Raw genomic sequence first — 25,332 nt, 5'->3', positions numbered from 1 at the left:
ACACTGCACACAAAAGGACACTCCTGCTGCAATAGCCCAGGGACCACAGATGAAGGGAAATACTGCAAAAATTGGAGTTTTGCTGATGGGCAGCAAGGAAGGAGCTGCACAGGACATTTTTGCAGCACATCTGGGGACTGGACTGGAATCTGATGAGGCCTATGTTGGAGCTGTAGGCAGGCCTGCGTTCCTAAAAGCATGCAAATGCTGGAAGTGACTGGGAGGGATGCTGGAGGGGAGACACAGCCTCACAGAGCTCTCTCTGCCACGTGCTGCCAATCCCCTGTCGCTCAGTGCCATCCCTGCAGCTCATCCCCCAGGCTGTGCCGCTGCTGGGACATGGTGATGGTGTTTTCATCCTCTTCTGCCTTAATGAGCTCGTTTGTGTGAGGCTGGGTAATGGAGGACGAGGCATTTTAGAAACATCCACTCGGGGAATGTATCCCTGGAGAAGTGAGTGTCAGGACACGTTTGGCTGGTTAAAAACAATAAAGGTGCAAAGAGCAGTGCTGTGTCAGCTGTGCTCCTCTGTGTCCTCTGCAAACACTCCTTGTGTGCTGTGTTGGGCTCTCCACAGCCTTGCAGACAGGTTTTGCTGTATCCAGGCACAGATTTTCCCCCCTTTGGCTGCTACCATGGGAGTCGAGGCATGCCCAGGCAGCTCCAGCAGGGCCCTCATTGCAACACAAGCGGGAAGAAAACTGGATTTATCGTGTGCATCAGTACAGCTAATGACTGCACACAGACACTGAACTGCACAAAGCCCTGCGTGGGTCTGAGGTGGGGAAAAGCTGGGTGCTGCTGCTTTTAACACTTGTATGGTTTCCTAGCTGCACCACAAGCCTGCTGTAGATTGAATCTGTGGGGCTTTTGAAGTGATTGAACTTCATCTCTCTCTAGGTACACATTGCAGAGAGAGTGAAGGCTCAGTGGAGCCCTGGTGTGAGAGACTGGTAGAATCACAGAAGGGTTTGTGTTGGAAGGAACCTTGAAGATCATTTAGTCCAACCCTTTTTCCAGGCAAGGACACCTTCTACTAAACCAGATTGCTCAGAGCCCCATCCACCCTGGCCTTGGACACTTCCAGGGATGGGGCAGCCAGAGCTTCTTTGGGAAACCTGTCTGAGGGCCTCACCACCCTCAGAGAGAAGAATTTCTTTCTGGTATCTAATCTAAACCCTGCCCTCTGTCAGTGTGAAGCCATTCCCCCTCATCGTGGCCCTTCATGACCTTGTCCGAAGTCCCTCTCCAGCTCTCCTGGAGCCCATTTAGGCACTGGAAGGGGATCCAAGGTATTCATAAGATATCCTTCTCTTTCCCAGGCTGAACAACCCCATTTCTCAGCCTGAGCATCCCGAGCTGAAAGGGTTCAATTTGGATCTGACTCTTCTACGTGGGGAACAGACCCCTCTCCACGTGGGGAACCCAGGGGTTGGAAAATGCTTCTACAACTGGAGGTGTTGATGTCCCGCCAAGGTCACCCCCGGACTCCGAGCTCAGCCTTGCTCCAGGCTCTGTGTTCCCACCGCCAGCTCTCCTTCTCCTCATTCCCCGCCGCCCATCAGCCCCCCCCAAGCAGGACCCCGATTCCAGACATTTCCCTCCGAGTGTTCCCGCTGATCCCTACGGGGCGGCTCGGGGGGGTTCCCGGCGGCGGGGGCTGCTCTGGAATCCCCCTCCCTCCCGGGTCCTTCCTCCATTGGGAGCGGCGGGGCCGTGCCGGATCCCCATCCCCATCCCGCTCCCGCAGCGCGGGGCGGAGCGCGCCGCCCCCCCGCCCCTCCGCGCCCCCGCGGCCGCTCCGCGCCCGGCGGCGCAGGGCGGGGAGGGCGCGTGGAGCCGGGGACACGCACACGGACACGCAGCGCGGCCCCGCAGCGCGGCTCTGCGGCCAAACCCCGCCAACAAAGACCCCTCCGCCCCCCTCGCCGCCGCCCCCCGCGGGATGTAGCCGGGCCGGGAGCCCCAGCGAGGCAGCGGCCCCGCCGCTCCGTGCCCCGCAGCGAGGCCGGGAGGCGGCGGGCTCAGAGGCGCTGCCGCCACCATGGGCAAATCCAACAGCAAGTTGAAGCCTGAAGTTGTGGAAGAGCTGACCAGGAAAACGTACTGTGAGTGCCCGGGGGGCTGCCGGGGGGATGCCGGGGGTGTGATGGGATCCGCGCTGCCGCCCGGCCCCGCCGCTCCCCCGGGTCGGTGCCGCGGCGAACGGCGGCTCCTGCGGGGCCGCTCCCGGGGAGGGCGCAGGCTCGGCCGGGCTTTGTTGGAAGAATTCAGGGATTGGCCTGGGAGGAGGAAAAAGCCCATAAGGCAGCAGAGACACGGAGAGGGGCAGCGAGCCAGGGGAACGCGCTGGTTTTTTTACAAAAACCATCCTCCGTGGCCTATTTCTGAGCCTCCGGAACGGCGGGGCCAGGGCCGCATCCTGCCCGCCCGCGGCGCCCACCGGAGCATCGCGCCCTCCTTCACCGCCCCCCGCCCCTGCCCCGAGCATCCTTTCCCCCGGGCTGCCTGGTACCCAGGGCCCGCCGAGGGCATTGCCCTCCCCGGAGCCCCGCAGCAGCTCCCGGAGCAGGGTGCCGAGCGTCTGGGTGGCTTCCAAAGTTTGGGTGCGTTAGTTGGAGGGGTTCCCTTTGTTATTGCGCTCTGAAGTGGAGAGAAGAGCCCGACACCGGCGAGTTCGATATTTTTCTGAGTATCTCAGTATCGGTTTAATAACCTGATTTTCTGAGCGAGTGGCTTTCCCGTCTGGACCTCCGCTGTAATCTAATTAACATGGCTGGTGCCTCAGCCATCTAGTTTTAGCAAAATCATTTTTTTTTTCCTGAAGGATGCACAAAGGAAACAAAGGCTTTGGTGGCTCAAGTTTGCCTCCCCGCTTGCAGGTCGCAGACATTCCCCAAACGTGCAGCAGACCTGCAAGCTCTCCCCTCTGTCATTGCTGCAGTCCCACGGCAGCGCTTACCCAAAAAGGCAATAGATTAGGATGCAGCAAGTTCTCCCATATGGAGAAGAGGCAATACTGGTGCATTGCACAACCCTACACGCGGGGTTGCTCTCTGCCGTGGCACAGCAGGCGGGAGGAGGGCAGGTGCTGGGGGCATGTCCGCATCGCCGAGCCGGGTGTGATGGTAGGAGGGGTTGGGGTACCCCGGCTGGGCTTCCTCAGAGTGCCCGGGGGGAGGAAGTAGTGAGGAGGTGGCAGTGCCAGGTGGGCACAGCCCCGGCTGGAGCTGAGCTGGGTTTTGGTGTCCTCACTGCAGCTGTCACCCAGGGCGAGTGCAGCCGTGCCGGGCCAGGTACCGTGAGTGCTGTGCTGCAATCGCCCGCTCGGTTTGCAGCCGCTGTCTGACCTGATCTCTGATGGAGACGAATCTGGGAACTGCCAGCCCCAGCACAGCCCTGTCTGCTGGTGATCTCCTGTGTGCTGGGCTTTCTGCACACCTGGGCTGGCTCCTCTGCCCAGGAAGGTGCCAACACCAGTGGGGCTGACACGGGGCACACAGGCTGTGGTGCCCCATTCTTACTTGTAGCTGCAACACAGCACTGGTGAAACCCCTGTCTTTGGGCACGGGGATGTCTCTTTGCTGGATAAGGCCAGCAGGTCATTGCTTTTTTGAACCCCTTCATTCCCAGCTTTCTGCTCCTCTCTTTTGGGTGCCCTCCCCTTTCCACTGCACCCCTTCCAAGAAAGATTGTGGTCCTCTGATCCCTCCATCAATGAGTCTCCAGTCTGTCTGGAGCTTTGCCTGCCTGCTCTGGACCCCTCGCTGCCTCTTTTTAGAGACCCCTGTACCTGTGCAGGTGAGGCAGCAGCACCCAGCAGCACGTGGCCTTTGCGTGGCAGGAGTCTGGTGCAGCATCCCAACGTGCCCCAGCAGCATGTGGCTGGTGGTGTGGTGCCTGTCAGGGAGAGCTGTCACTAATTCCAGGATCTGTTTGTTGAGCTCTGCTCATTCCACCTCTCGTCTCTGGGATTAATTACTTTTGCTGAGCGCTTCTGCCCCTTTTCTGCAGCTGTCAAGGCGAGCGTGCATTCCCTTGTCTGGTGAAGCACTTCTCAGGGCCCTCCCAGGCACGGCTGAGAGCCTCTGATTTATCTTCAACCCATGGGAGATTGGAAAGACACCAATTTCCTTCTGTGTTTTGGGGAAGCCAGGCAGAGGAGAGGCAGGTAGGAGGGCAGGACTGTGCTGAGTGCAGTGGGAGGAACTGATGCAGACCCCTGTGCTGTGGCTGGTGGAACAGCTGGAGCAGGGGACAGTCATCCACACAAATCCATGGCCTGCTCAGGAATTTCTGGGGGCCTGCTTGGAAAAGGTTTTTTTTTTCCCCACAGCATGTTGATATTTAGGCAAGTTTCTGGCAGACACAGGAGCATCTGTGGCCTGTGCTGCCTGTCCCATGTCCTGGCTGCCACGTTACCAAGCCTTGTGTGTGGTGCTGTTTCTGCTGTTGCTACAGCACATCTGGGCAGATGTCTCCAGCAGCCCAAACTGATGGGAACCTGCATTTTTCCCAGGGAGGTTCCTGTGGCAGCATGAGCTGTGGCTGTGGTACGTGAAGGGCTTCTCCCACACTGGGATTTCCTTCCATTGCATCATTTTCTCTTTGTATGAATTCCCACACAAAACAAAGCAAGTACCAAAAAGGCCCCTCTCAGTTCTGCAGGATCAGAGGGAAATGCCACCCCCTCTCCTTGCCCCACACAACTTTTCTGCTAATTTATCTCTTCCATGGGACACAGAGAACCTCTGTTTTCCCTCAGTGCTCTTCAGTGCCTGGTGGCTTCTTGTGTCCCTTGTCCTCTCTGAGCTCTCCATCTCCTGTTTGTGGTGTTTTTCTGGCTGGGCCTCAGTTGCAGCAATCCTGGGACAAGCAGAATATGAGAGCAACCAGGAGAGGAGCAGGGAAGGCTCAGGTGCCAGGGCAGCTGTGGACAGGGAGGTTGAGCTGAGGATGCTGCAGGGCTGCCGTCAGTGTCCTCTGTGAGCTGTGAGAAATATTTTCCTCCGTGCATTCAGAGCAGGCTGTCCCAGGCCCTGCTGGGAACTGGACATGGAAAGGCAGGAGCCTGCAAACATCATTTCTTGGCTCCCCTCCCCACTCTGCTCCTGATTTACAGTGCTGGGGGCCAGATTTTAATGGCACTTGGACACCTAAAGGCGCAGAAGGGCTTCTTTGAAGTGCTGGCTGCCCAAGTCCTGTTGGTTTGGACCCATCTCCTTGTGCCTTTCTGTGTCTCTGGGCACCTGAGTGCCCAGGAATACCTGGCAATGCCAAGCTCTGCTGTCTGCCAGGGGCTGGAATTGTGCTGGTGGGGACAGCCAGGCTGCAGGGCTGTTTAACCCTCCTTGGAGACCAGGCTGGTGCCACACAGGAGCATGCAGAAGAAGTCAATGCTGAATGATATTAGTACTGAATAATGAATTATGTAATTCTTTGTACTTTTATACATCCTTTCATCGAAAAGTGCTTTATAATAATTAATTTATTAATTTATTAATCCTCCTCATGCCTCATTGGGGCAGCTCAGAGCTGCAGGTTGGTGCTGTGTCCCAGGAGGGGGTAACTCCTGAAACTTGAAGGAATCACCATCCTCCTTGGATGACATCCTCTTCCATGGGGATTTAAACCTGAGCTTAACGTGGGCCAGGTGCTCACAGCTTAGGGCCACAGTGGGATTTGGGATTGTGTTTGAGAACCTTGTGGGGCCACAGTCAGAGGGTTCTGCTCAGGGTCAGAGGGTCAGTCAGGGTCCTGAGGTGTGACTGTGGCCTGAATGAAGAGTGTGACCTGCAGTTGTGGGTGCACAATAAATGTCCTGGGTGGAAATGACTTGGTGTGGACTCCTGGGAGAGAAACTGGGAGAAAAATCAGTTCTGAATATCCCTAATCACAGCAGCACTCCCAGTCCAGTAACCCTTAAAACCATGAAGCAGTTTTTAAAATGTTCACTTGTTTCAGAAGAGCACATTTTAGCTCTCTTTTTTTCAGTCGTTTTGGGGAGGATTTACTTTCAGGGTTCCCTTTACACAGCTGTTGCCCATGTCCAGAAGTAGCACTGTGTTATTTTTGGGGCTGCAATCAGGCATGCTCAGAGCTCTGTCGGTGCAGCAGCATCGCTCTGGGGTCAGGGTGGTTGGGGATGATGGTCCTGGTGCTCCTGAGGCCACCAGGTGAAGGTGTGGGAGCCACGACAAGGGTGCCAAAATGACTCCCAGGCTGCAGAGTGGGAGCGAGGAAGATGCTCTTTTCCCAAGAACCGCATCCCACCCACTGTGATCTATTTTGTGGATTTTATACTCACTCCAGCATCATCATTTTCTACTCTTTCACAATAAGCTGCAAAATTGGCTCCGTTGCTAGACAGTAATGCAGGGAATTAATGGGCATTAGTTTAAGAGCAAACTATAAACATATTGATTTGTAGTTACGGGGGTACATGGTGGCAGGTGGAACTCTGTGGGAAAGGAAAGGAAATTCTACGACTGCAGCAGTTTCCAGCCAGGAAAATGGATTGGTTCCTTGCTGGCTGAGCCAGGTTGGGGCTTTGCTCCATCCTGCCACCCCAGTGCTGAAGAAATGTGCTGGCTGGGACAGTGGGCAGGAGCAGAGGAGGGACTTTGGTAGCTCCCCCGCTGCTGCTGGTTTATTTTTAGCCTCCAAAGTGTTTGGCCCCAGGCACTGGGTTTCTCTGCCAGGTTGGTTTGTGTTGAAATCCCTCCTGTTGCTCATCCAGCAGAACCTGGGGTGAGCTGGCCGGGTGGCTACAGACCTGTTATCCCTCAGTGGCAAACGCTGGGTGAAATTGTCAGTGTGGGTGACTTTTAACAGGGCTTGGAGTGACAGGACAAGAGGGAATGGCTTCAAACTGACAGAGAGCAGGGTTATATTGGATATCAGAAAGAAATTCCTCCCTGTGAGGGTGGTGAGGTACAGGGTGCCCAGAGAAGCTGTGGCTGTCCCTGGATCCCTGGAAGTGTCCAAGGCCAGGTTGGTTTGGGGCACTGGGGCAGGACAATGGGCAGGAGGTGCCAGAGGGATGCCCAGGGGCTGGAGTTTGTTTGGGGCCTGATTTTTGCTGCAGCCACGTGTAAGCCAGAGCTGTGAAGGGGGTTGCTGTGGTGCAGGTTCACTGCAAGGTCAGTGTGGACCTGCTGTGATGCCTCTGGAGGGCTGTGGTGCTCTGGAGGCATCTCCATCCTTCTCCAAGGCCACCCCAACCTGCTCCCAGTGAATCCAACCCAGAGCATCCCGTACACACATGGACCTGGGGCTCCAGGTAGATGCAAGCAAAACAAATTTTGGGCTTTCAGGAGCAAGTTTTGAGGAGTCCCTGCAGTCTCTGAGAGGTTCTTGCAGTGCCAGGGTGGGAAGGGGGAGACACGACCGAAGCCCTGAGGGTTCCCTGTGCAGCAGAGCAGAGCTGCCATCCCCACTCGCGCCGCTGCTGCTCCGGCATCACAAGAATCACATTTCATTTATCCCCTGACATGTTAATGGATCTGCTTAACCACTCTCCTGACCTTTGCTGCTGCCGCTATAATTAAGGTTGTGAAACAAGAGGCTCTGAAGGCATCAAAGGAAGCGGCTGCTTCAGGGAGGAGCCTGCGGGCACGCTCGCTCTGTTATCGGGGTGACATTTGTGGGGTCGCTTTGTTCCTCCTTCCCCTCCTTGTTCTCCTGGATCTTCTAGGGAGCTGGATGCCAAGGGAAGCCAGGGTTTGTGCCCTGGGGAGGGGTGGCCATGGGGGCTCAGCCCCGGGGCATGGTCTGTGTCACTTCCATCACCATCACTGCCATGGGATCCCCAGCCCCGTGGGAAGCACAGGGATCCCTCCCCACACCTCCTGCTGGGAGGAGAGCAGCCTGTGCTTCATCCACCTGTTTCTCCAGCACCTTCTGATTGATGGCTGGAGCTGGTGGAGCTGCTGTGGGTCTCTGTGTCACCCCTCAGTGCACAGTGATCCCTGCAGGAGAGACTGGAGGGACAGTAGAGGTGGCCCTGCTGCCAGCAAGGCTTTGCTTTGAGCATCCTCCGGACCTTCCCATGGCTCCAGGGAGTGATGGCTGAGCCAGAGGCACTTCCTTTCCTATGCCCACACGGGTTTAGAGCAGAGTTTTCTCCTCTGCCCAGGGAAGGAATTGCTCCTCAGGTTGGGGATGGTGCCTTGGAGTGCCAGATCACACTGAAATCCCTGTGGCCAAGGGATGGATTTAAGCAAGTGGCAGGACACAGCTGCCCCCTGGATGGCTGGGCAGGGAGTACTGCTCCATCCCTGCTCCCAGCAGCACTGGGAATCCTCTGCCCCTCCAGGCATTGCTGTGTTGGCTCGTGGAGAAGCTGGGATTCAATCCTGGGACAGACCTGCTGCAGGCACCAGCTCCTGCTGTGGAGGTGCTTCAGCCTGATTCAGTAATTTGAAGGCACTGTCCTTTGCCCTTCCTCTCCTGCCTTTGCTTCAAAGAACAACTGCTTCTTTTTCCCTAAACCCAATTTCCAAAGCCTAATGCCGGGCCCTTAAATATTTAATAAAGTCTAAAAAGGATTTCAGCTGCATATTGGCTTTTCTGTTGGTACCGGCCCCGGGGGAGATGAGAGCTGCTCATGGACCTGTTTATCCAGTCTGGGAGCAAGGCAGACCACTAATGGCAACCGCTGGTGAGGAGAGTGCCGAGCACCCCAGCACTGCTCCGAGGATTGCTCCGTGTCTCAGAGTAACAAATGACACCAATAATGCTCTCGGGCTCTAGCTCCAAACGTCTCGGAGGCTCCGGGATCTGCCGTGGTGCTCTGATGTCTGTGTGTGATGGGCAGAGAAGCCAAACTGGGAAAGCTGGGATGGGGTGTCCCGCTGTGACAGGCGGGCGGCTCCGGCTGTGTTGGTGCCTGCACAGCTGGGGTTGCTCCCAAATCCCTTGGGATTGTTGCAGGAACACCTCAGTGTGTGGGAGATGTGTCTGGGAGAAGGAATGGGCACGGGGCTGAGCTGAGGGAACAGTGATTGGGGCGAGCTGGGAGCAAAAGAAAATGACATCAGTCATATTCCAGGAGCAGTTGTTTGCACGGGGGTGGCCCTGGTGCCACAGTCGTGTTTTACTGCCTCTTCCCCAGAGCTGTCCCTGTGCTGCCTGGGAGCAGGAGCAAAGCCCAGCCAGGGATGGTCTGGTGGCCCCAGAGCTGGCAGAGAGCACAGGACTGGGACATCATTAAGGAGTCCAACCTGAATTTTAACGAGACCAAACCACCCAAATTTCCAAAGTGCTGATGTGTGGTGTATCGTAAAAGTTACCATCATCAAACAGAGACCTGAGTGAGCTCTGAGTGCCCCAGGATGGGCTGATGGACAGTCCTAGGGGAGGACTGAGCCTGCAAGAGTTCACCTCTTCACCACCCTGCAGCTCCCGTGGGCTCTGGGCTGGGGGATAGTGCTGGAACTGAGACAGTGCAATGGGAAAAACCTTGTGCCAATGTCCCTGGAGTGCTTCCCCTCGACTCCCCCGAACTGCACAAAGCCATCTGATAGCCCAAGCTGCCAAGGGGAACCCCAGCCAGCCCTGGCACACAGGGCATCTCTGAAGGGAGGTGCCCATTCTGCTCCAGACAAATGCCCAGCACCTGTTTGGGGGCTGGATGAAATCCCACAGCTACTGCACCCACCTGCAACAGCTGCTGCCATGCTCTTGGCTGAGTGCTTTGTAGGGACAAGGCCTGGAATGGGGAATGACCACTCAGGCTGTGATGTGTTTAGCCCAGGTAACTCACCCAGCAGCGCCAGGGGCTGGCACCGGCTCCCCCTGTGCAAACCGATGGGACCTTGCCGTGTCCGCGCTTGCAGGTGTGAAGTCTGCACCGAGTACCTGCTGTACCGAGCCCGGAGGTGGCTCTGAGGGACCAGAGGCGAATTCTGCAGGGACTGTTCAGACTGGGATGCTGAAGCTGCCATCCCAGGGCTGGAGTGAAGCCGGAGCGAGCGCACGCACACACTGCTGAGCCGGGCGGGAGGGAGCGGGGAGCTGGTAATTGGTCAATATTAACATTGTGATGATGTTGAGAGCGGAGTTTATATCAGATTCACGCTCAGAAAATTCTTAAATATGTGTTTCGCCGAGGCGAGGGGCGGAGTGTGTTGGGCACAAATTGCAGGGTGTGCGGGGCTCTCCCCGCAGCACCCGCGAGTTTTACGCATGAGGGGCCCTCCCGAGCACGCATGAGCACCCCAGGCTCTTCCACATCGGCGCCCAATTAGTTCACGCATGAGCACCCAATTAACACACCCATGAGCGCACAGTTAATTTATATATGAGCACCCAGCTGGATTTTTTTATGCATGGCTGCCCAGTGAATTCCCGCTGGATCGCTCGCTGCTGCTCCGTGCATGAGCGCCCTGGTGGTTGATGCATGAGTGCCCAATTAATTGGCGCACGTGCCTGCAATTAGCTCATGCCTGAGTGTCCAATTAATTCATGCATGAGCACCTGATGCATTCACACCTGAGTGCCCAATTAGTACGTGCACAAGTGTGTTATCTCCTAATTACACTAATTTACACATGAGTGCCCAATTAGCTCACGCAGGAGTGCCCAGCGAACGGGCGCGTGATTGCTCAATTAATCCGTGCGTGAGCGCCCCGTGAATTCACGGATGCCCCAAAAAAATGGATGCATGAGCCCCCAGCTGGTGCGTGCATGAGCGGCCCTTCCACTCTCGCCGCAGCACCCGGGCAGCTCATGCATGAGCACCCAATTAGTTCACCTAGAAACATCCACATAATTTATGCACGAGTGCCCAATTAGTCCACGCATGAACTCCCGGGGTGTTTTTGCATGAGTGCCCCTCAGGCTCAGGCATGGGTGCCCAGTTAGTGCGCGCATAAATGCCCCATTCCTTCACACCTGAGCACCCATTGCTGGTGCCTAATTTCCCCCGGCCTGGGCGCTGCTCTGAGCACCCACAGTAGGTTTAGGCAGCCCCAAACCCGATGGGAGCCCCATCTTGGGGTGATGTGCTGGCTCCCCCAGGCTGGGATGCCCGGGGACCCTGTGAAGGACTCACAGCAGATCCCTGGGGGAAATAAATGCAGGACTGACCCTGCCATGACCCAGTGTGTGGTGCTGGACCAGTTGCCCTTGGGTTGGCACAGCCCATGAGCTGGCATAGGAGTGCCCTGTGGAGGTGAGGGAAGCCACTTTGTGCCTGGAAATAATTAACCGGTTTCCCTGATAAGGCTGCAGTGCCCACGGGATCAAGGTGCTGTCCTGGCAGCTGGGGCGGGGGAGATGTGTGGGGGTTCGGTGGAGGCTCCTCACTGCTGATGCATGGGGACAGCGCTTGCTGAGCCTTTGGGAACCCAAACCTGCATTAGGACAGAGCCGTGCCGTTGGTTTTGGCACACAGGGGCTGAGCTGAGTGCGCAGAGTCCTGCTCAGGGTCCAGCCCTGCGGCCGCGGCCAATTTCCTGCCCTTGCACACAGAGGAAGGGATGTCAGCAAAAAACAAACCCCTGTGGGGCTGAAGCATCACGTCACCTCATGCATCCCACCGTGACCAGGGGTCCCTGAACCATTCGAATGCACCTCCCGCCCTCTTTCCTGCCGCCCCGTCCCCGCCGCGCTCCAGCGAGCACCGAGCTCCCTGCGGCAGGGCCGATTGGGATTTGCAGTCCCGAGTCTCTCCTCTCCGCCTGGAAAACACAAATTAACAGGCTTGAGCACTGATTAACCAGAGCTGATTCTTGCTGCAGTGGCAGCTGGGTGGTGGGAGGAGAGGGGGCACGCGAAGGGCGGGTGGTGACGGAGCTGTCAGTCCTCGCCTGTGCCACGGGGATTGATGGAGCGGTGGGGGGAGAGGGCTGGGGGGGAGTTCGGTACCGGCAGCTGCGAGGAGGGGGCTGGGGGCTGCTCGGAGGCTCTGCCCCTCTGCGCTGTGCGAGCCGCGAGATGCCAAAACCTTCCTCCCAGCTGAGGTGCGAGCGGACAGGGACCGACCAGCGAAGACAGAGGGGCCTTGGATGCGGTTTGGCCGTGAGGGGCAGCTCCTGAGCTTCTCTGGGTGCCTGTCCCTGTCCCCTCTGCCTGTCCTGGTGATGCTGAGAGTCCCGTGCCCGGTGATTCCCCGCTCTTTGCACGATGCCGCGGTGCGGGCTGAGCGCACGGCCGGCGCCTGCGGGCATCGCTGGGGCTCCCGGCTCGGCAATGCCTCTTCCAGCGTTGCGGTTCGTAACAAATGATAATACTCTGCCTTTATTTAGCGTCTTTCATCCCCGAGGAAGCCGGGGCACGCTGATACTAACAAGCTGCTACGTGCACTATTTATAGCCCTCCCCAGCGCGGCTGCGGGAGCGGCGGTCCCTGGAGCACGGCACGGCAGCTGAGCCCGGCTCAGGGACCCGGCCCTGCTCTGTGAGGCTGCTGTGGCTCAGCCCCTTCTTCTGGGGCGTCGGGGGAGTGCCTGGCCGGGGTTTATATCGCTGTAAATTGCCGTGTGTCCGCTCAGCATCGCGCCGGAATCGATGCTGCGGGAGGGAGATGCAGGAGCTGCCGCTGCACAGGTACTGTCAGTGAGCCCGGCTGGGCTCTGCCTGCCGGGGACATGCAGAGCACAGGGACAGCGCTGTCCCCTCCCTGTGTCCTCTGTCAGTAGCCTCGGGACAGGTGGCTCAGCCACGCACTCAGTAGCGTGTCCCCAAGGCTTCTGTGGCTGCAAGTAGGGCATTAGCATTCCTAATTGGTGCCACTCGCAGTGTCAACACCCAGCAGGGCCGGAGCGGCTGGAAGTGGCAGCCATGAAGTCATCATCCGTCCCGGATCCCGAACAGCAGATAAGGGAGGCAGGTTCTGCTCAGTCCCCACGCTGGATCAGGGCTGGGGGGGTTCCCTGCCCTGGGAACATCTGCCCCTGGGCAGACGGGACATTTGGTGTCAGTGGAGCGGTGAACCCAGAGGTGGGTGGTTTTCCAAGGGCTGAGAGATGAGGCCATGCTCCCACCTCAGGACAAACCCCGCAGATTCCTCAGCACCCAAGGCTGGAGGACAGGCACCGGTGCCAGTGTGCTGGAGGAGGGATGAGGCTCTATGGGGCTCCATGCCAGGATGCACATTAACAAATCCCTCGCTGGGAGCCCTGTGCTGATTTCCAGCCTGGCACCTGAATGGTTCCCTCCGTCGGAAAAGCCTCTCCTGGGAGCATCACACATCTCTCCTGCGGCACGAGGGGAGCTGGCTCCGTCCCTCCCTCCCGCCTCAGCCCGAGCGTGTCATTACCAGCATTTCTCCCATACTAAAAAAAGCACAAATTTCTTAATTGTTTCCTGCTGGAGTTGAAAGGCAGCTCCCGGGCCCAAAATAGCACGCTGGGGGAAAAGCAGTCGAACAAGAGAGAGCAGAAGGCGATTTGCCTGGAGGGGTTGAGCCGAGCTGTGACTGCAGCCCCGGCTGCTGCCGCGTCCATTTTGCCTGCCCCGAGGGATCACCCTCATCCTCCTCCTTCCACCTGCCCTCCTCGGTGCTCTTGGGTGCCTGGACCTGCAGAGCCGGTGCCTGGGGCATCCTCAGGGTGGAGGCCACGGCTGGTGTCTCAATGCAGGTGTGTGTAGGGAAGCCTGTTCCTGTTGGAGATGTCACTCAGCATCTCTCTTTTGGGAAGATGCTTCTGTGCAACCTATTTTATTTATTTTTTTTTGGAGGGAAGGGGAAATCCTTTGGAACTGCTATGACTGATGCTTTAGCTCACCCCAGCTCGGCTGCAGGATGCAGTGTGTCCTTCCCGGCTCCCTCCTGCCAAGAGACTGCTGCCTGCCCAAAACAAACAGCCCTCCAAATCCCTGCTGCGACACTGCCAAAGCCCTCAGTGTTCTTCATCCCAGATGCTGAGCATCCCTGTGCCTCATCCCCTCTCCTGGGGGAGCTGCTGTCCGGACACCCCCTGGTGCTACAGTGGGTGCTGCTTTTGCTGAATCCCAGGGGAAGCGTGGGAATTGGAAGCTCTGTCCCTCCAGCGGCCCCTGTGCTGGGACGGAGGGACCCTCCAATGCATAGGGACAGCCTTGGGCACAGAAATTCCTGCTACCAGGGGTGCTGGAGCCAGAATCCAGCTGGTGATGAGGTGGGGGCCGTTGTGTCCCCTCCTGGCTGCCCCAGTGCTGCCACCCCAGGCTTCACCTCTGAGCTCTGTGCCTTCAGCCAGGCACGTTACAAATCTTCCTGATGGAAAATTGCTTTCTCTTTTTTTCTTTCCATCCAAGGTAATTGGCATCTGTTGGTGTGTCTTCGGTCTCTATTTTTATCAGCCGTTTGCACATTGACATCTCCACTCGCCTCATTATCACCACGCCTTTCAGACCCGTGGCTTTTTTATCATTATTTAGATGCACGACGCAAAGGAAATGACAAATGAGGCCGTTCCCCCCTGTGCCCACCTGCTGGCACCTGGCTCCCCGCTGTGGGGAGGCACAGGCACAGCTCCTGCAGTGGGACACGCAGTGACAAGTGCCAGCCCTTTGCCCAAAATCCTGCATCCCTCAGAGCCTCTCCTCTGCTGAGGACATTTTTCATCTCAGCAGCTGTCCCTTGGCTGGGGACACTTGGGTTTGCCAGTGCTGTCTGTTTTCTAGTTTGTCGTGTTTTGGGGGTTTTTCCAGAGCCTGGTGAGGCTGCCCAGGCTGCTGGGATGGGTTTGATGAGTTTCTCCAGAGGCAGCTGGTACCTGGGGGGATGCCAGCCCTGGGGCTGTGCCTGTGCCCACGTTCAGTGTGTCAATGTCAGGGCCAGGCAAGTCCCTTCCCTGAGCCACCTCCAGGCAGATGTTTTGGCAGATGTTTTCAGGGTTGTTTTAGCTCTGGGAAGATGAGACAGCAGGGCCAGATCCTCAGCTTGTCCCCTTCATGGCCCATGGTAGTTCTGCACTCCCCAAACACAAGACAAAACATCTTGGGAGTCTCCCTGGTTTTGGGGGTCCTCAGCACCTGCAGCCCTGGCCCCATGGACCACCTGGGCTGACCTAGGCTGTGCCTCAAAAGCATTTTCTGCCACATGGGGAGCACATGGGGAACACTTGGCAGCTCAATGAGCCCTGGGGCATCCCCCAGAGAAGTCATTGTTGGGAGCCCCAGGGCATTCCCCAGGGAATTCACTGCTGTGCAGTGCAGAGGAACAGCTGTCACTACAAAAGCACTAAATTTCTGTCTCTTCTTTCTCTTTTCTCCTGTTTTCTCTTGCAGTCACGGAGAAGGAGGTGCAGCAGTGGTGAGTGCCTGCCATGGTGGTGAGCCGGCTGGGGCATGGGGCTGTGGGCAGGGGACAGGAGCTGGTGGCACTCAGCCACCCCACGGGCCAAGCAGGGCAGGGACGTGCAGGAGGTGTGACAAGTGCACCTGTACTGAGCTGCAGGTGCTGCCTCACAGAGGGGAGACCAGAAAATAGAGGGGTTTTCCTTGGACACCCCATGCAAGGGCTGGGTTCCAGTGGCTCTTCCCTCCCCACACGAGCAGCCAAAGAGCACGGGGACATGGGCACTGTCCAGCTGGTGACCTGGTGCAGGAGGCTGGTGCTGTCCCAGCACGTTCCCTTTGGCAGCAAGGCCTGCAGAGGCTGTCAGGGGTAAGATCCACAATTTCTTGCCAGCAGCACGCTCTCACTCCATCCCCTCCACCCCACCGAACACAGCGCCCTAGAAAAGCCACTGCCTCCCTTTCATCTCCCGATCCCACCAGTCAAGGTTTGCTTTCTTTATCTCTTTTTCTCATCCTTCCCCCCCCACCCGATGAGTCATAGCTGCAGCATCGTGAAAAGATGTCACCAGCACTTCGGTTTCCCACCTCGCCACCCCCTTCCCCTCCTCCTCCAGCCCTGGTCCCGCTGCAGCGGGTGCCTGACAGATCTGGGCGATGTGTTGCATAATTTTCACGTACCCCACGTGATCCCCGTGTGGTCCCACATGCTCCCTTCCTGCTCCCTGCGTGGTGCCCACACCCACGGAGCCACCGAGCCCCTTCCCTGCACGCTCCGGTGCAGCTGCACCTTCCAGCACCAGGTCCAGCCTGGAGCTGGGTCCGGGGACTTTTTGGGGTGTTTAAGCATTGATGGGTTTTGGAAATGACCTGGGCTGTGCCACCTGAGGACACAGGAACCCCGCTGCGCCCCCCAGCTCCTCTGAGCAGCTTTCATTTGGCGTTGTGCAAAAATTATCATGGAATATCCTGACTTGGAAGGGACCCACGAGCATCATCATAAGTCCAACTCCTGGCCCTGCACATCCCAAGAATCCCATGTGCCTGCGAATGCTGTCCAAACACTTCCTGACCTCTGGCAGGCTTGGTGCCATCACCAATTCCCTGGGGAGCCTGTTCCAGTGCCCAACCACCCTCACAGAACTCAGTGGTCACTGTGCCGTTGTTTTTTGCCAGGGCGTGGCTGCAGCGTGGCATTGCTGTCAGTCCTGGCTGGGCAGTGGGTCCCTGTCACCTCCCATCTCCCAGACAGTGTTTAACACAAGCCTGGTTGTGGCAGCAGGTTGGAGCAGTGCAGTGGGCACCACTCAGTGTCACTGGTGCTGCTTGTCCCCACTGCCACCCTCACTGTGGTGCCCACAAGGACCTCATCCACAGGGCTGGGATGCTGTGGGTGGGTGATGGGAGGGACACAGGGAGCACCTGGGGTCGATCCCAGCTCCAGCCCACTGTGGAGATCCTCCCATCTCAGTGGGGAGACCCTCCTGGGCCCATGCTCTGCCCTCCATTCACAGGTACAAGGGCTTTATCAAGGACTGTCCCAGCGGGCAGCTCGATGCCGCCGGCTTCCAGAAGATCTATAAGCAGTTCTTCCCCTTCGGTGACCCAACCAAATTTGCCACCTTTGTTTTCAATGTCTTCGATGAGAACAAAGTAAGTCTGGGAGGCAGAGGCGCAGTGCAGGGCGGTCAGGCTGGGCCCGTGGTGATGGTGGGATGGGATTGGAATGCATCTGCCTGGCACTGGAGGAGCAAAATATTCCAGCACTTCCTGGGGCGTGAAATTGAAGCGGCACAGCTGGAGAGAGCCCCCACGCTTATTTCAGTTGAGGAGAATCACGTGGGGAAGGGCAAGGAAGAGGCAAAGCAGGAAAGGAGAAGCGCCTGCCGTGCTTTGGTGCCGCTGACAAAAGCCGTCCATGCGCTGCCCCTGCATTCCTGAGCTGCTCCTGCCGGGATGTTCTTGTCTGGGCCGGGCACCAGCAGCTGGATCACAGTGCTGGAGATAAACGTGCATCACTCCTCCCTCCCTGGTGCCTTTTTGGATGTGTCCCCTCAGAGGGGATACACGGGCAGGGAGCACTTTGCTGGGCAGGAGTGGTGGCAGCTCCCTGACCCCTCCTTTCCTCCCCCAGGACGGGAGGATCGAGTTTTCAGAGTTCATCCAGGCACTGTCGGTCACCTCCCGGGGAACGCTGGACGAGAAGCTGAGGTGTAAGTGCTGGTCCCCTGTGGGATGCTGGTGGGCTCAGCCACCAGCTGGTGGGAGGTGTGTCCAGGGCAGGGGACACAGTCCCAGCCCCTGGCTGTTGCTCTGTCCTGCAGGGGCGTTTAAGCTGTACGACTTGGACAACGACGGATACATCACGAGGAACGAGATGCTGGACATTGTGGATGCAATTTATCAGATGGTGGTAAGAGGGACAGGGGGGCACGGGGTGAGCAGCCCCTGGGGGTTCCTGCTGGGCTGGAGTGGAAATGATGAAACACTCCCAATTCCTTCTTTGGCCTTTTTCTGTGAGGGGTTATGGCCATCATGGCCAGGGCAGTGTTGGGGTCTGGTTGCTGAGAGTGGTTTTAGTGCCAACACCGTCCCCTTGCACCCTGTCCTGATGTGAGGTGTGGGGGGACAATCCTCACTCGGGGACACCCTCCAGGCAGGGCACAGAAGGGTGTGTGACCTGGTCCTGTCCTGCTGCTGCAGGGAAACACAGTGGAGCTTCCCGAGGAGGAGAACACACCAGAGAAGAGGGTGGATCGGATTTTTGCCATGATGGACAAGGTGAGGAAGCTTGAGGGCTTTCCCCCTGCGGCCAAGGGATTTAGGAGGTGCTGTGGGTCCCTTTGCTGAGTCTTGGCTCCTGCAGGTGCCTCCTTTCCCCACCAACACAAGGTCTCAGCTGCTGCCAGGATTGCTGTGATCGCTCTGGGATCCCTGTATCCATTCCAGGGTCCCCAGGGTGGCATTGTCCCCTCCATGGCTGCAGGCACGGGTGTCTCTATGGGGAAACCGAGGCTGAGTGGAGTGGGGAGGATGTGTGGGCTGGTGTGGATGTGCTCGGCTGGGGCGGAGCAGTGCAGTAACAGGGGTGTTTTACAGAACGCTGACGGGAAGCTGACGCTGCAGGAATTTCAGGAGGGCTCCAAGGCCGACCCCTCCATCGTGCAGGCGCTCTCCCTCTACGATGGGCTCGTATAGTCCCGGGGCCGAGCGGCGGTGAGTGCAGCACCAGGGGCTGCAGGGGCCCCATCTCCCACCTGCCTCACACCGTTCCCCAGGCACGGGCAGCTGATTCTCCTCTGTTGGAGCACCAAAACGTGGATATCCCCCCAAATCCAGCCAGGGGGAATGTTGAAACCCATTCTGATAGGTTGAGGATGTTGAAACTCATTCTCATTGGGAGAAACCCATTCTGATAAGTTCCTCCCAGTCGTCCCCGTATCACTGAGCCCCCTCAGACCTCACCCCGTGGAGATGGAATTGTTTGCCTGCGGCACAGCTCACGCCCTCAGCAGCAGATGTGGCTGCAGAGGAGGCAGGGAGGCAGCTGGTGTGCTGGGGGCATGGGGACGCTCCAGAGACAAGATTATATTAAATGTTTTATTTATCTTATCTCTTATTATGTTATGCCCTGGAGCTGGGTTTGGCAGGGCAGTGTCAGGGACACTGGTTCACAGCATCATACAGGTGCTGGGCTGAGCACCCCGTGCTCCTTGCTGTGCCCCGTGGAGCTGTGCAGAGTCCCTGGGAGTGTTTTTGGTCATCACACTCCAGGCAGTGTCCTGGGGGTGGGGTGTTTTTTAAGCCCGTAGGAGTTTTGAGATTTTCAATATCTATTCTGTTTCCAGCTTTGCCCTTCCAGCTGTTCTAGTGTCCCATGAGATGCCCACAGGGATTTCTGGCCATCCTTCTCACCCTTTTTCCCTTGTCCCCGCCCTCTCCTGCAGATGCCTGGGGGAAGATGCTCTCCGTGCCATCCGACCACCGCCGCGCGAAGCTTGCCTGTCCCTCCCGGCCTTCCTTTCTGTTCCACGAGCAAGGGATGCCCTCGAAGCGCGAGCTCACTGCCCCTCTCTGCACTCTGAACCAGCCGCTGCCATTCGCCAACTTCTGCTTTTTCCAAAAAAACCCCGCGCCAGACCCCGGTCTGAGCGGCAGCGAACGCCCAAGACTTCAGGGCCGGGGGAACGGGTGGAGCATCGCCGCAGGCAGAGCCCCCTCCTCGCCCCCTTTGCTCCCTTTTTCCTACATTTTCGGATGGGACTGCGGATGTGCCGGTGGGGTCCTCTCTTGGGAACCAGCCAGAGATGGAGCCCAAAGGTCCCGGGGGCTGCACCCCCGGACTCTGCCCGTGTGGGGTGGCCGTGGAGCCGAGGCACCGACAGCGATTGGGAACAGAGTCCTGGCGTCACCCACGATGCCACTGGCAGCCCGGCTCGGCTCACTAGGGATATATATTATATTATTTTATTTTTTTTGGTGAGACAGTATTGTGCTTTTTTTGGTTTGGTTTTGTTTTTTTTTTTTTTGTTTTCCTTCGGTGGAAAAAAGTGAGGCTTTTTTTTTTTATATGCCTATCCCGACGATCGATATCCTTATTTATTTGTTGTAAATGTTGCTGCTGTGTTTCGTCTCTCGTGTGTGTGTCCACCCACCCAGGTGAGGATTTGTAAGGTTTACATGCTCGTACACTATTGCGGGGACCCGGGAGCCTGCAATAACAATGAAGCCAAAAATCTGCCTTCCCCCCTCTCCTCCCACCCCCTGTATCCCAAGCTCCGTGGGCTGGCTGCTGTTTGGAGGGGATGCTGTAGCTTCTTTTCCTCTTCCTGTTCTCAAGTTCCCTGCATTTTTCTGTTCAGCCTTCCCTTTGGGAGCTCAGTGGGGGCTCACTCAGCCCAGACTCTGAGCACACCAAGCTCCATCCCTCAGTCGGGCAGGGAGAGGAATTTGCTGAGCACCATTTCCTTCCTTTTATTCCTTTTCTCACTGCATGAAAAAGTATTAATGGAGCCCAGAGTTGGGTTTTGCTTCCAAGCAGATTCCTTTGCTATGTTCTGCTTTGCAAACGGTGGGAAGGTGTTTGGTGGTGGCTGTGAATCATCCTTCAAGGGGAGCCTTGCTCTGTCTTGCTCCATCCCCCCATCCACGCTGGGACAAGGTGACAGGGAGTGCCAGGCTGGGCTGTGCACAGCTCAGGGTGTCTCCTTACCCCGTCACTCCCACAGGACGTGGGAGGTTTTGCTGTGAACCCAGGGTGGAGCTGCTTGCACCCACCTTGGAGGAGGCAAAGGGCTGGGAATACACACCTGGGGACACTGGGCTGCAGCCCCCCTGTCATGGGCAGGGCCTGCATGGCCTCTCCAAACTCCATCAACACCCAGCACCCCTCTGGGATGTGCTCCCAGCTCAGCCCCACCAGCACCCACACTGTGGGACACAGTTGGCATCTCTGCTGGAGAATGAGCAGTGCATGGGTGATGCCTCAGCTGCCTTGGCCCCTGCTCTGGGAAAGGAGAGATGTGCATCCCTCTGGAGCAGAGTGCAAGAAGCCTTTGGGACCCCTAAAGCCATCCTGGGGCCTCACCCTTCTATCTCTGCTCCAGCTGGTGGTAGCAGCATCTTTCCACCCAGCTGTCTCCCAGCTCCTGTGGCTAAGCCCAGACAGAGGACTGTCCCCATGGCAGTGGGAGGTGACACCTGGATGTGGAGGGCAATCTGACAGGTGTCTCACGATGCAGGAGATAAGGTGGTGTCTCAGTATTCCCTGAATCCTCCCAGCATGGCAGTGACAGATGCCCCAGCCAAGAGATGCTGGCTCTTCACCGTGCAGGCCCTCTCCTCAGTTTTGGGATTTTGTGCTTGTGGTACTTCCTGATGCCCATAAAAAAAAAACACTTTTCCCCATCCCCAAGGAGACTGACCTCACATCCACGTGCAATATTTCTGCCTCTTTCTGCAGTTCCTGCCCCTGAGGATGCCCATGTTTCATTGTGGGGATGCTTCTGGAGGGTGTCCCTCACTCACTCCCATGGAAACCTCCTTTTCCTTATTGCCCTGTGGCCAAAATGCAACTCTCTGGGGTAGGTTTTTGCAGTGCCTGCAACTTGTTGAATGCTCGTCTGCCAGACTGGTCCCCTCCTGGTGCCAATCGATGTTCCCAATGAATGTGACACTGCTGTAATCACCTCTGCTGATGAATGATGGGCCCTGCCACGTTTGACATAGTTCCCAGGCAAAGGCAAACCTCATTTGCTCTGACACTTTTCCCCTGGAAAGCTTTTAATTTTGGGAGGACCTGTCATGAGTTGAGCTCCATCAGTGCTCACAGATGTCTCCCCAGGGACCCAGCCCTGCCAGGGCTCTTGGCACGCTGAGTGTCCCTGAGCAAAAAGTTTTGGCCCCAGTGTTCCCCCCTACTGCTGTGGATTTGGGACCCTGGCTTGGATGCTTCTAGCCTCTCTTTTGGGGAGCACCAAGGGCCCCTGATTCCTCCTGAGCACCACCAGGATCTGCAGCACCTTGCTACCACTGAAAATAAGGCTTGGAGCGTCTCGTGCTTGGAAATGTTGGCCTTAACCTCCTCGTGCCTCAGTTTCCCCATCAGTGCAGTGGCTGGGGTGAGCCATCCCCCTCTGGTGTCTGTGCCCTGCCCAGCACAGGGTGCTGGGTACAGCTCAGGGCTTGGCAGGACCCACCGAGCATCAGGAAGATGCAGAACACCAGGAATGGTGTGTGAAACGCTGGGGTGGAATTTACATCAGCGAGTCTTTAATTCCAGCCTCTGTTTTCCACCTGCTCATGGTGAAATGGCCAGCAAGCCCTGGTTTCTCTCTGTTTGTACTCGGGTTCCTGGTGCCTGTCCAAAATAGAGCCCTGGCCATGGGAAGGGGGCCCAAAGCACAGCCAGGCAGAGGTGAGGGTCCAGCCCCGGTGACTGTGGCATGTGCCCCCCTCTCATTTGTCCCTGTCAGTGTTGCCCCATTAAATGCCATGTCTGTACTTTCCTTTCTTTTCACTTTTCTGTCTGTGTGCTGACTGTTGCTGCTTTGTATCTGTCTTTCCTTGAGCTCTGGGGCTGGGCTGGGCTGAGCTGTTTCCCCCGGGAGCAAGAATGTGGGAGAGGGCTCTGGGGGCAGATTCCCCCCTGCCCTCTCCTCACAGCACAAACCAGGACCCGAGAGAGAGAAGTGAAGGGTTTTTCCTCTGGAACAGGCTGTTAATTAATGCAATTTGTAACGAGACAAGGCTGGTCCCAGGAGTTCTCTCCATGGGGTTGGTGGAAGGGGGTGGTTGGGGGGTGTTTGCTTATGGGGAACCCCAGACCCTGCTTGTGCCAGGTGCCAGCTGCATCTCACCCTCCTTCACAGAAGCAGTTGGTTCTTCCCGTGCCATCAGGACACCACATTCCTGTTGGATGGGGAAGCTGAGGTTGTGGGAATCCCAGCCCAGATCACTGCTCCTCGGTGGCCCAGAGGTGGAATTGTCTTGGAGTCTTGGGATCTGGGTTTGAGCCCCGCTTGGAGCAGGGCTGGCTTTGAAGCAAGGCCAGGCATGGCTTGGGGACAGCTGAAATCGCTGGCAGAGCTGCCCCCTTCCCATGTATTTAAGGTTGGGGGGGGTCATTTGGGATGGGTGAGTGACCTGCAGCCAGCTCACTGTCCCCCATCCAAGGAGGAGATTTGGGGCATTTAGTGAGAGCATCTGTCACCTGTTTTTGGAGGGGAGTCTGGCTGGGACAGAAGCGAGGGCTGAGAGCAAAGGAGGGAGCTGATGGCCCCAGTCTCAGTGCACAGTTTGGGGTGCAGCAGTTTTGGGGTCTCAGTTACACATGTCAGCCCTGCCTATTCCAGCAGCGCTGCAGCAAAGTCATCCTTCCCTTCTCTCTCTGCTCCTGTGGCCACCAGCCCCGGGCTGGGTGCCCTGTGCCACAGGTGTGACCCGTGCCCAGGGGGTGGCCGAGCCCCGGGCTGAGAAGCAGCAGCTGCAGCAAAGAGCCTTGTTTGTGAAGATGAAGCCTGTGTGTGCGTCCGTGCCGGTGTCTCGGCTTGCATGCCCCGCTGCCTTGTCTTGAGATGAATTCAAGAGCAAACCAAGCAAATGAAACAGTTTAATAACAGAACAAAACAAAACCCAGGAACTTTGTGACAGTGGAAATAAAAGCTTAATGACAGTAATGATGTGGCAGTGGTCTGTGATGAGCTGTGGGGTGGGGGGGTTCATGGGGGCCCCCAAAGCTGCCCTGGCACCCCCCTGGCTGGGGGGTGTCACTGTCCCAAGCACAGGAGGGGATGCTCTGTGGGCAGGCAGGCAGTCAGGCACTGTGCCCACACCTCTGATGAGCTGTCAGGTCTCAGCTCCAGGCATCTCAGGCACCTTTCACCCCCTGACACTGCTCTTCCCACCTGCTTTTTCCCAGACACAGCTTTCCCTCTGCCAGGTCCCATCCTGACGCAATGAAGACACAGCCATGTGCCCATGGGCACCGTCCCTGTCCCCTCTGAGCCCCCTCATTGATGCAGTGGGCTGAGAGCCATTGGGTCACTTTTGGCACACAGTGGCTGCAGAGGAATCTTGATACGAATATTCCATAATTGTGCCCAGACAAGGGGTGCCCCTTGGCAGCCCCCCAGCCCCTGGCAGAGCTCACAGGGGGGGTTCATAGCCTGGACTGGGCTTTTCACGTGCAGTGGGGTCGCATTGGCCATTCTGTGCTGCCAACTCTTCCGGAAACGAGCCCTGCGAGGCCTCCCTGCCAGCCCATGTCCCTTGTGTTTGCTCTCCTAACGAGCCTGACTAATTATTTTCAGGAGGCCAGAGGAGATGCCCTAATGGTCCAAACAAGGAGGCTGTGTTTGTGCAGGGGGTTTTGTCCAGAGGTGCTTTGTGCCAGCACATGGTGGGAACTCCCAGGGATTTCTCCCCTGCCATGGAGTGGGCAAGGACAGGCACAGGCTCTGGGTAACCACTGTGGTTTGGAGCTTGTGCCTTAACTCCCAGCTGTAAGGGGTTAAAGCCCAGCTAGCATAGGTGCTCCTGGGACTGGGGGCACTGGTGAGTGTGGGAAGGGTGGGCTGGGATTAGTCTGATAATGAGGAGAACCTGTTGAGATTTCTTTGTGCCAGCAGTGCTGGTGCTCCCTGCCAGGGTGCAGGATAGAGCAGGTTGGTGATTGGGGGTGCTCTAAGGTAGGTTTTGTGGCACTGTGGGGTGGGGGACTCCCCTCAAATCTGTGGGGCTGGGAGTGCAAAGCCTGGGGGAGTGCAAGCCCTGGTTGTGGGACAGGATGGGGACAGGCCACTGGCACAACCCCAGGGGCAGAAGTGTCATTGCCCTGCTGTAAGGAGGATGTCCCTGCTCACTCTGAAGTTGGACTAGGCTGAGCCCACGCTTGCAGGGATAAAGGAATGCACAGGATGCTCCCACTGTCCTGTGTGTGGGCCGTGAGATGGGAGATCTCCAAGGTCCCCCAGCTCCTTTGACCGGGAGGAGCAGGGCTGGTGCTGGGGGTGCAGGAGGTGCACAGCTTCACCTGGAGCCGGCTTTTGGCCGTGGCTGCTCCCTGGGTCCTGCTGCGGGGGAGTTGAGCAAGAGCAGAGCATCCCTGTGGAGCAGCCATGAGCTCAGCGCTCGGCTCCGAGGGCAGCCAGGAAAGCTCCGCAGCCCCAGGCAGCGCTCCCGGCCAAGGGCTGCCTGTCCCGGCCAAGCGCTGCCGCTCCCAGCCCATGTCCCGGCTTTGTCCGCGCTCTGCGCGCCTGTTTGCTCCTTGTTCGTGGGGTGGCTGAGCCCACCCGAGCCCCCTGAGCTCCACGCCCCCCATTGCAGACCCCCATTCCAGGGCCCCTCTGCCCAGCAAAGGGGGGGTTTGAGTCCTTGGGGTTCCTTTCGCAGCTGTCTCTGTCCCCGCTGGGGTTTGGCAGCGTTTCCTCACAGGTGCTCACTGTGACCCCCGTGTCCTCCCCTAACCCCCTGCTCCCCCCAGCAGAGCAGGGTCTGTCGGGGCTGGGGAGGGGGCCTGGGCAGTGTTTCTGACAATCCCGTGGGCTGCAGGATCTGCTTCCCAATCTCTGGATCTCCATCCCGATTTCCTCCAGCTCCCACCCAC

The 25,332-nt window shown here is 57.6% G+C and overlaps 1 protein-coding gene across 1 annotated transcript; it reads left to right on the top strand.

Annotated features, from left to right (window-relative positions):
* The first annotated feature begins 1,967 nt into the window (after positions 1 to 1,967).
* On the top strand, positions 1,968 to 23,404 carry NCS1 (neuronal calcium sensor 1). Its single transcript, XM_014873299.2, has 8 exons — positions 1,968 to 2,108; positions 15,219 to 15,243; positions 16,742 to 16,880; positions 17,362 to 17,440; positions 17,552 to 17,640; positions 17,931 to 18,008; positions 18,327 to 18,443; positions 19,175 to 23,404. Exons 1-7 carry the CDS (start codon positions 2,045 to 2,047, stop codon positions 18,423 to 18,425), a joined length of 573 nt encoding a protein of 190 aa, XP_014728785.1. The 5' UTR covers positions 1,968 to 2,044; the 3' UTR covers positions 18,426 to 18,443; positions 19,175 to 23,404.
* The last annotated feature ends 1,928 nt before the right edge of the window (positions 23,405 to 25,332 follow it).

Source organism: Sturnus vulgaris, chromosome 22 (genome assembly GCF_052056855.1).
Source record: "Sturnus vulgaris isolate bStuVul1 chromosome 22, bStuVul1.hap1, whole genome shotgun sequence".
Taxonomy (NCBI): Eukaryota; Metazoa; Chordata; class Aves; order Passeriformes; family Sturnidae; genus Sturnus; species Sturnus vulgaris.
This window is presented reverse-complemented; position numbering and strand designations above follow the sequence as displayed.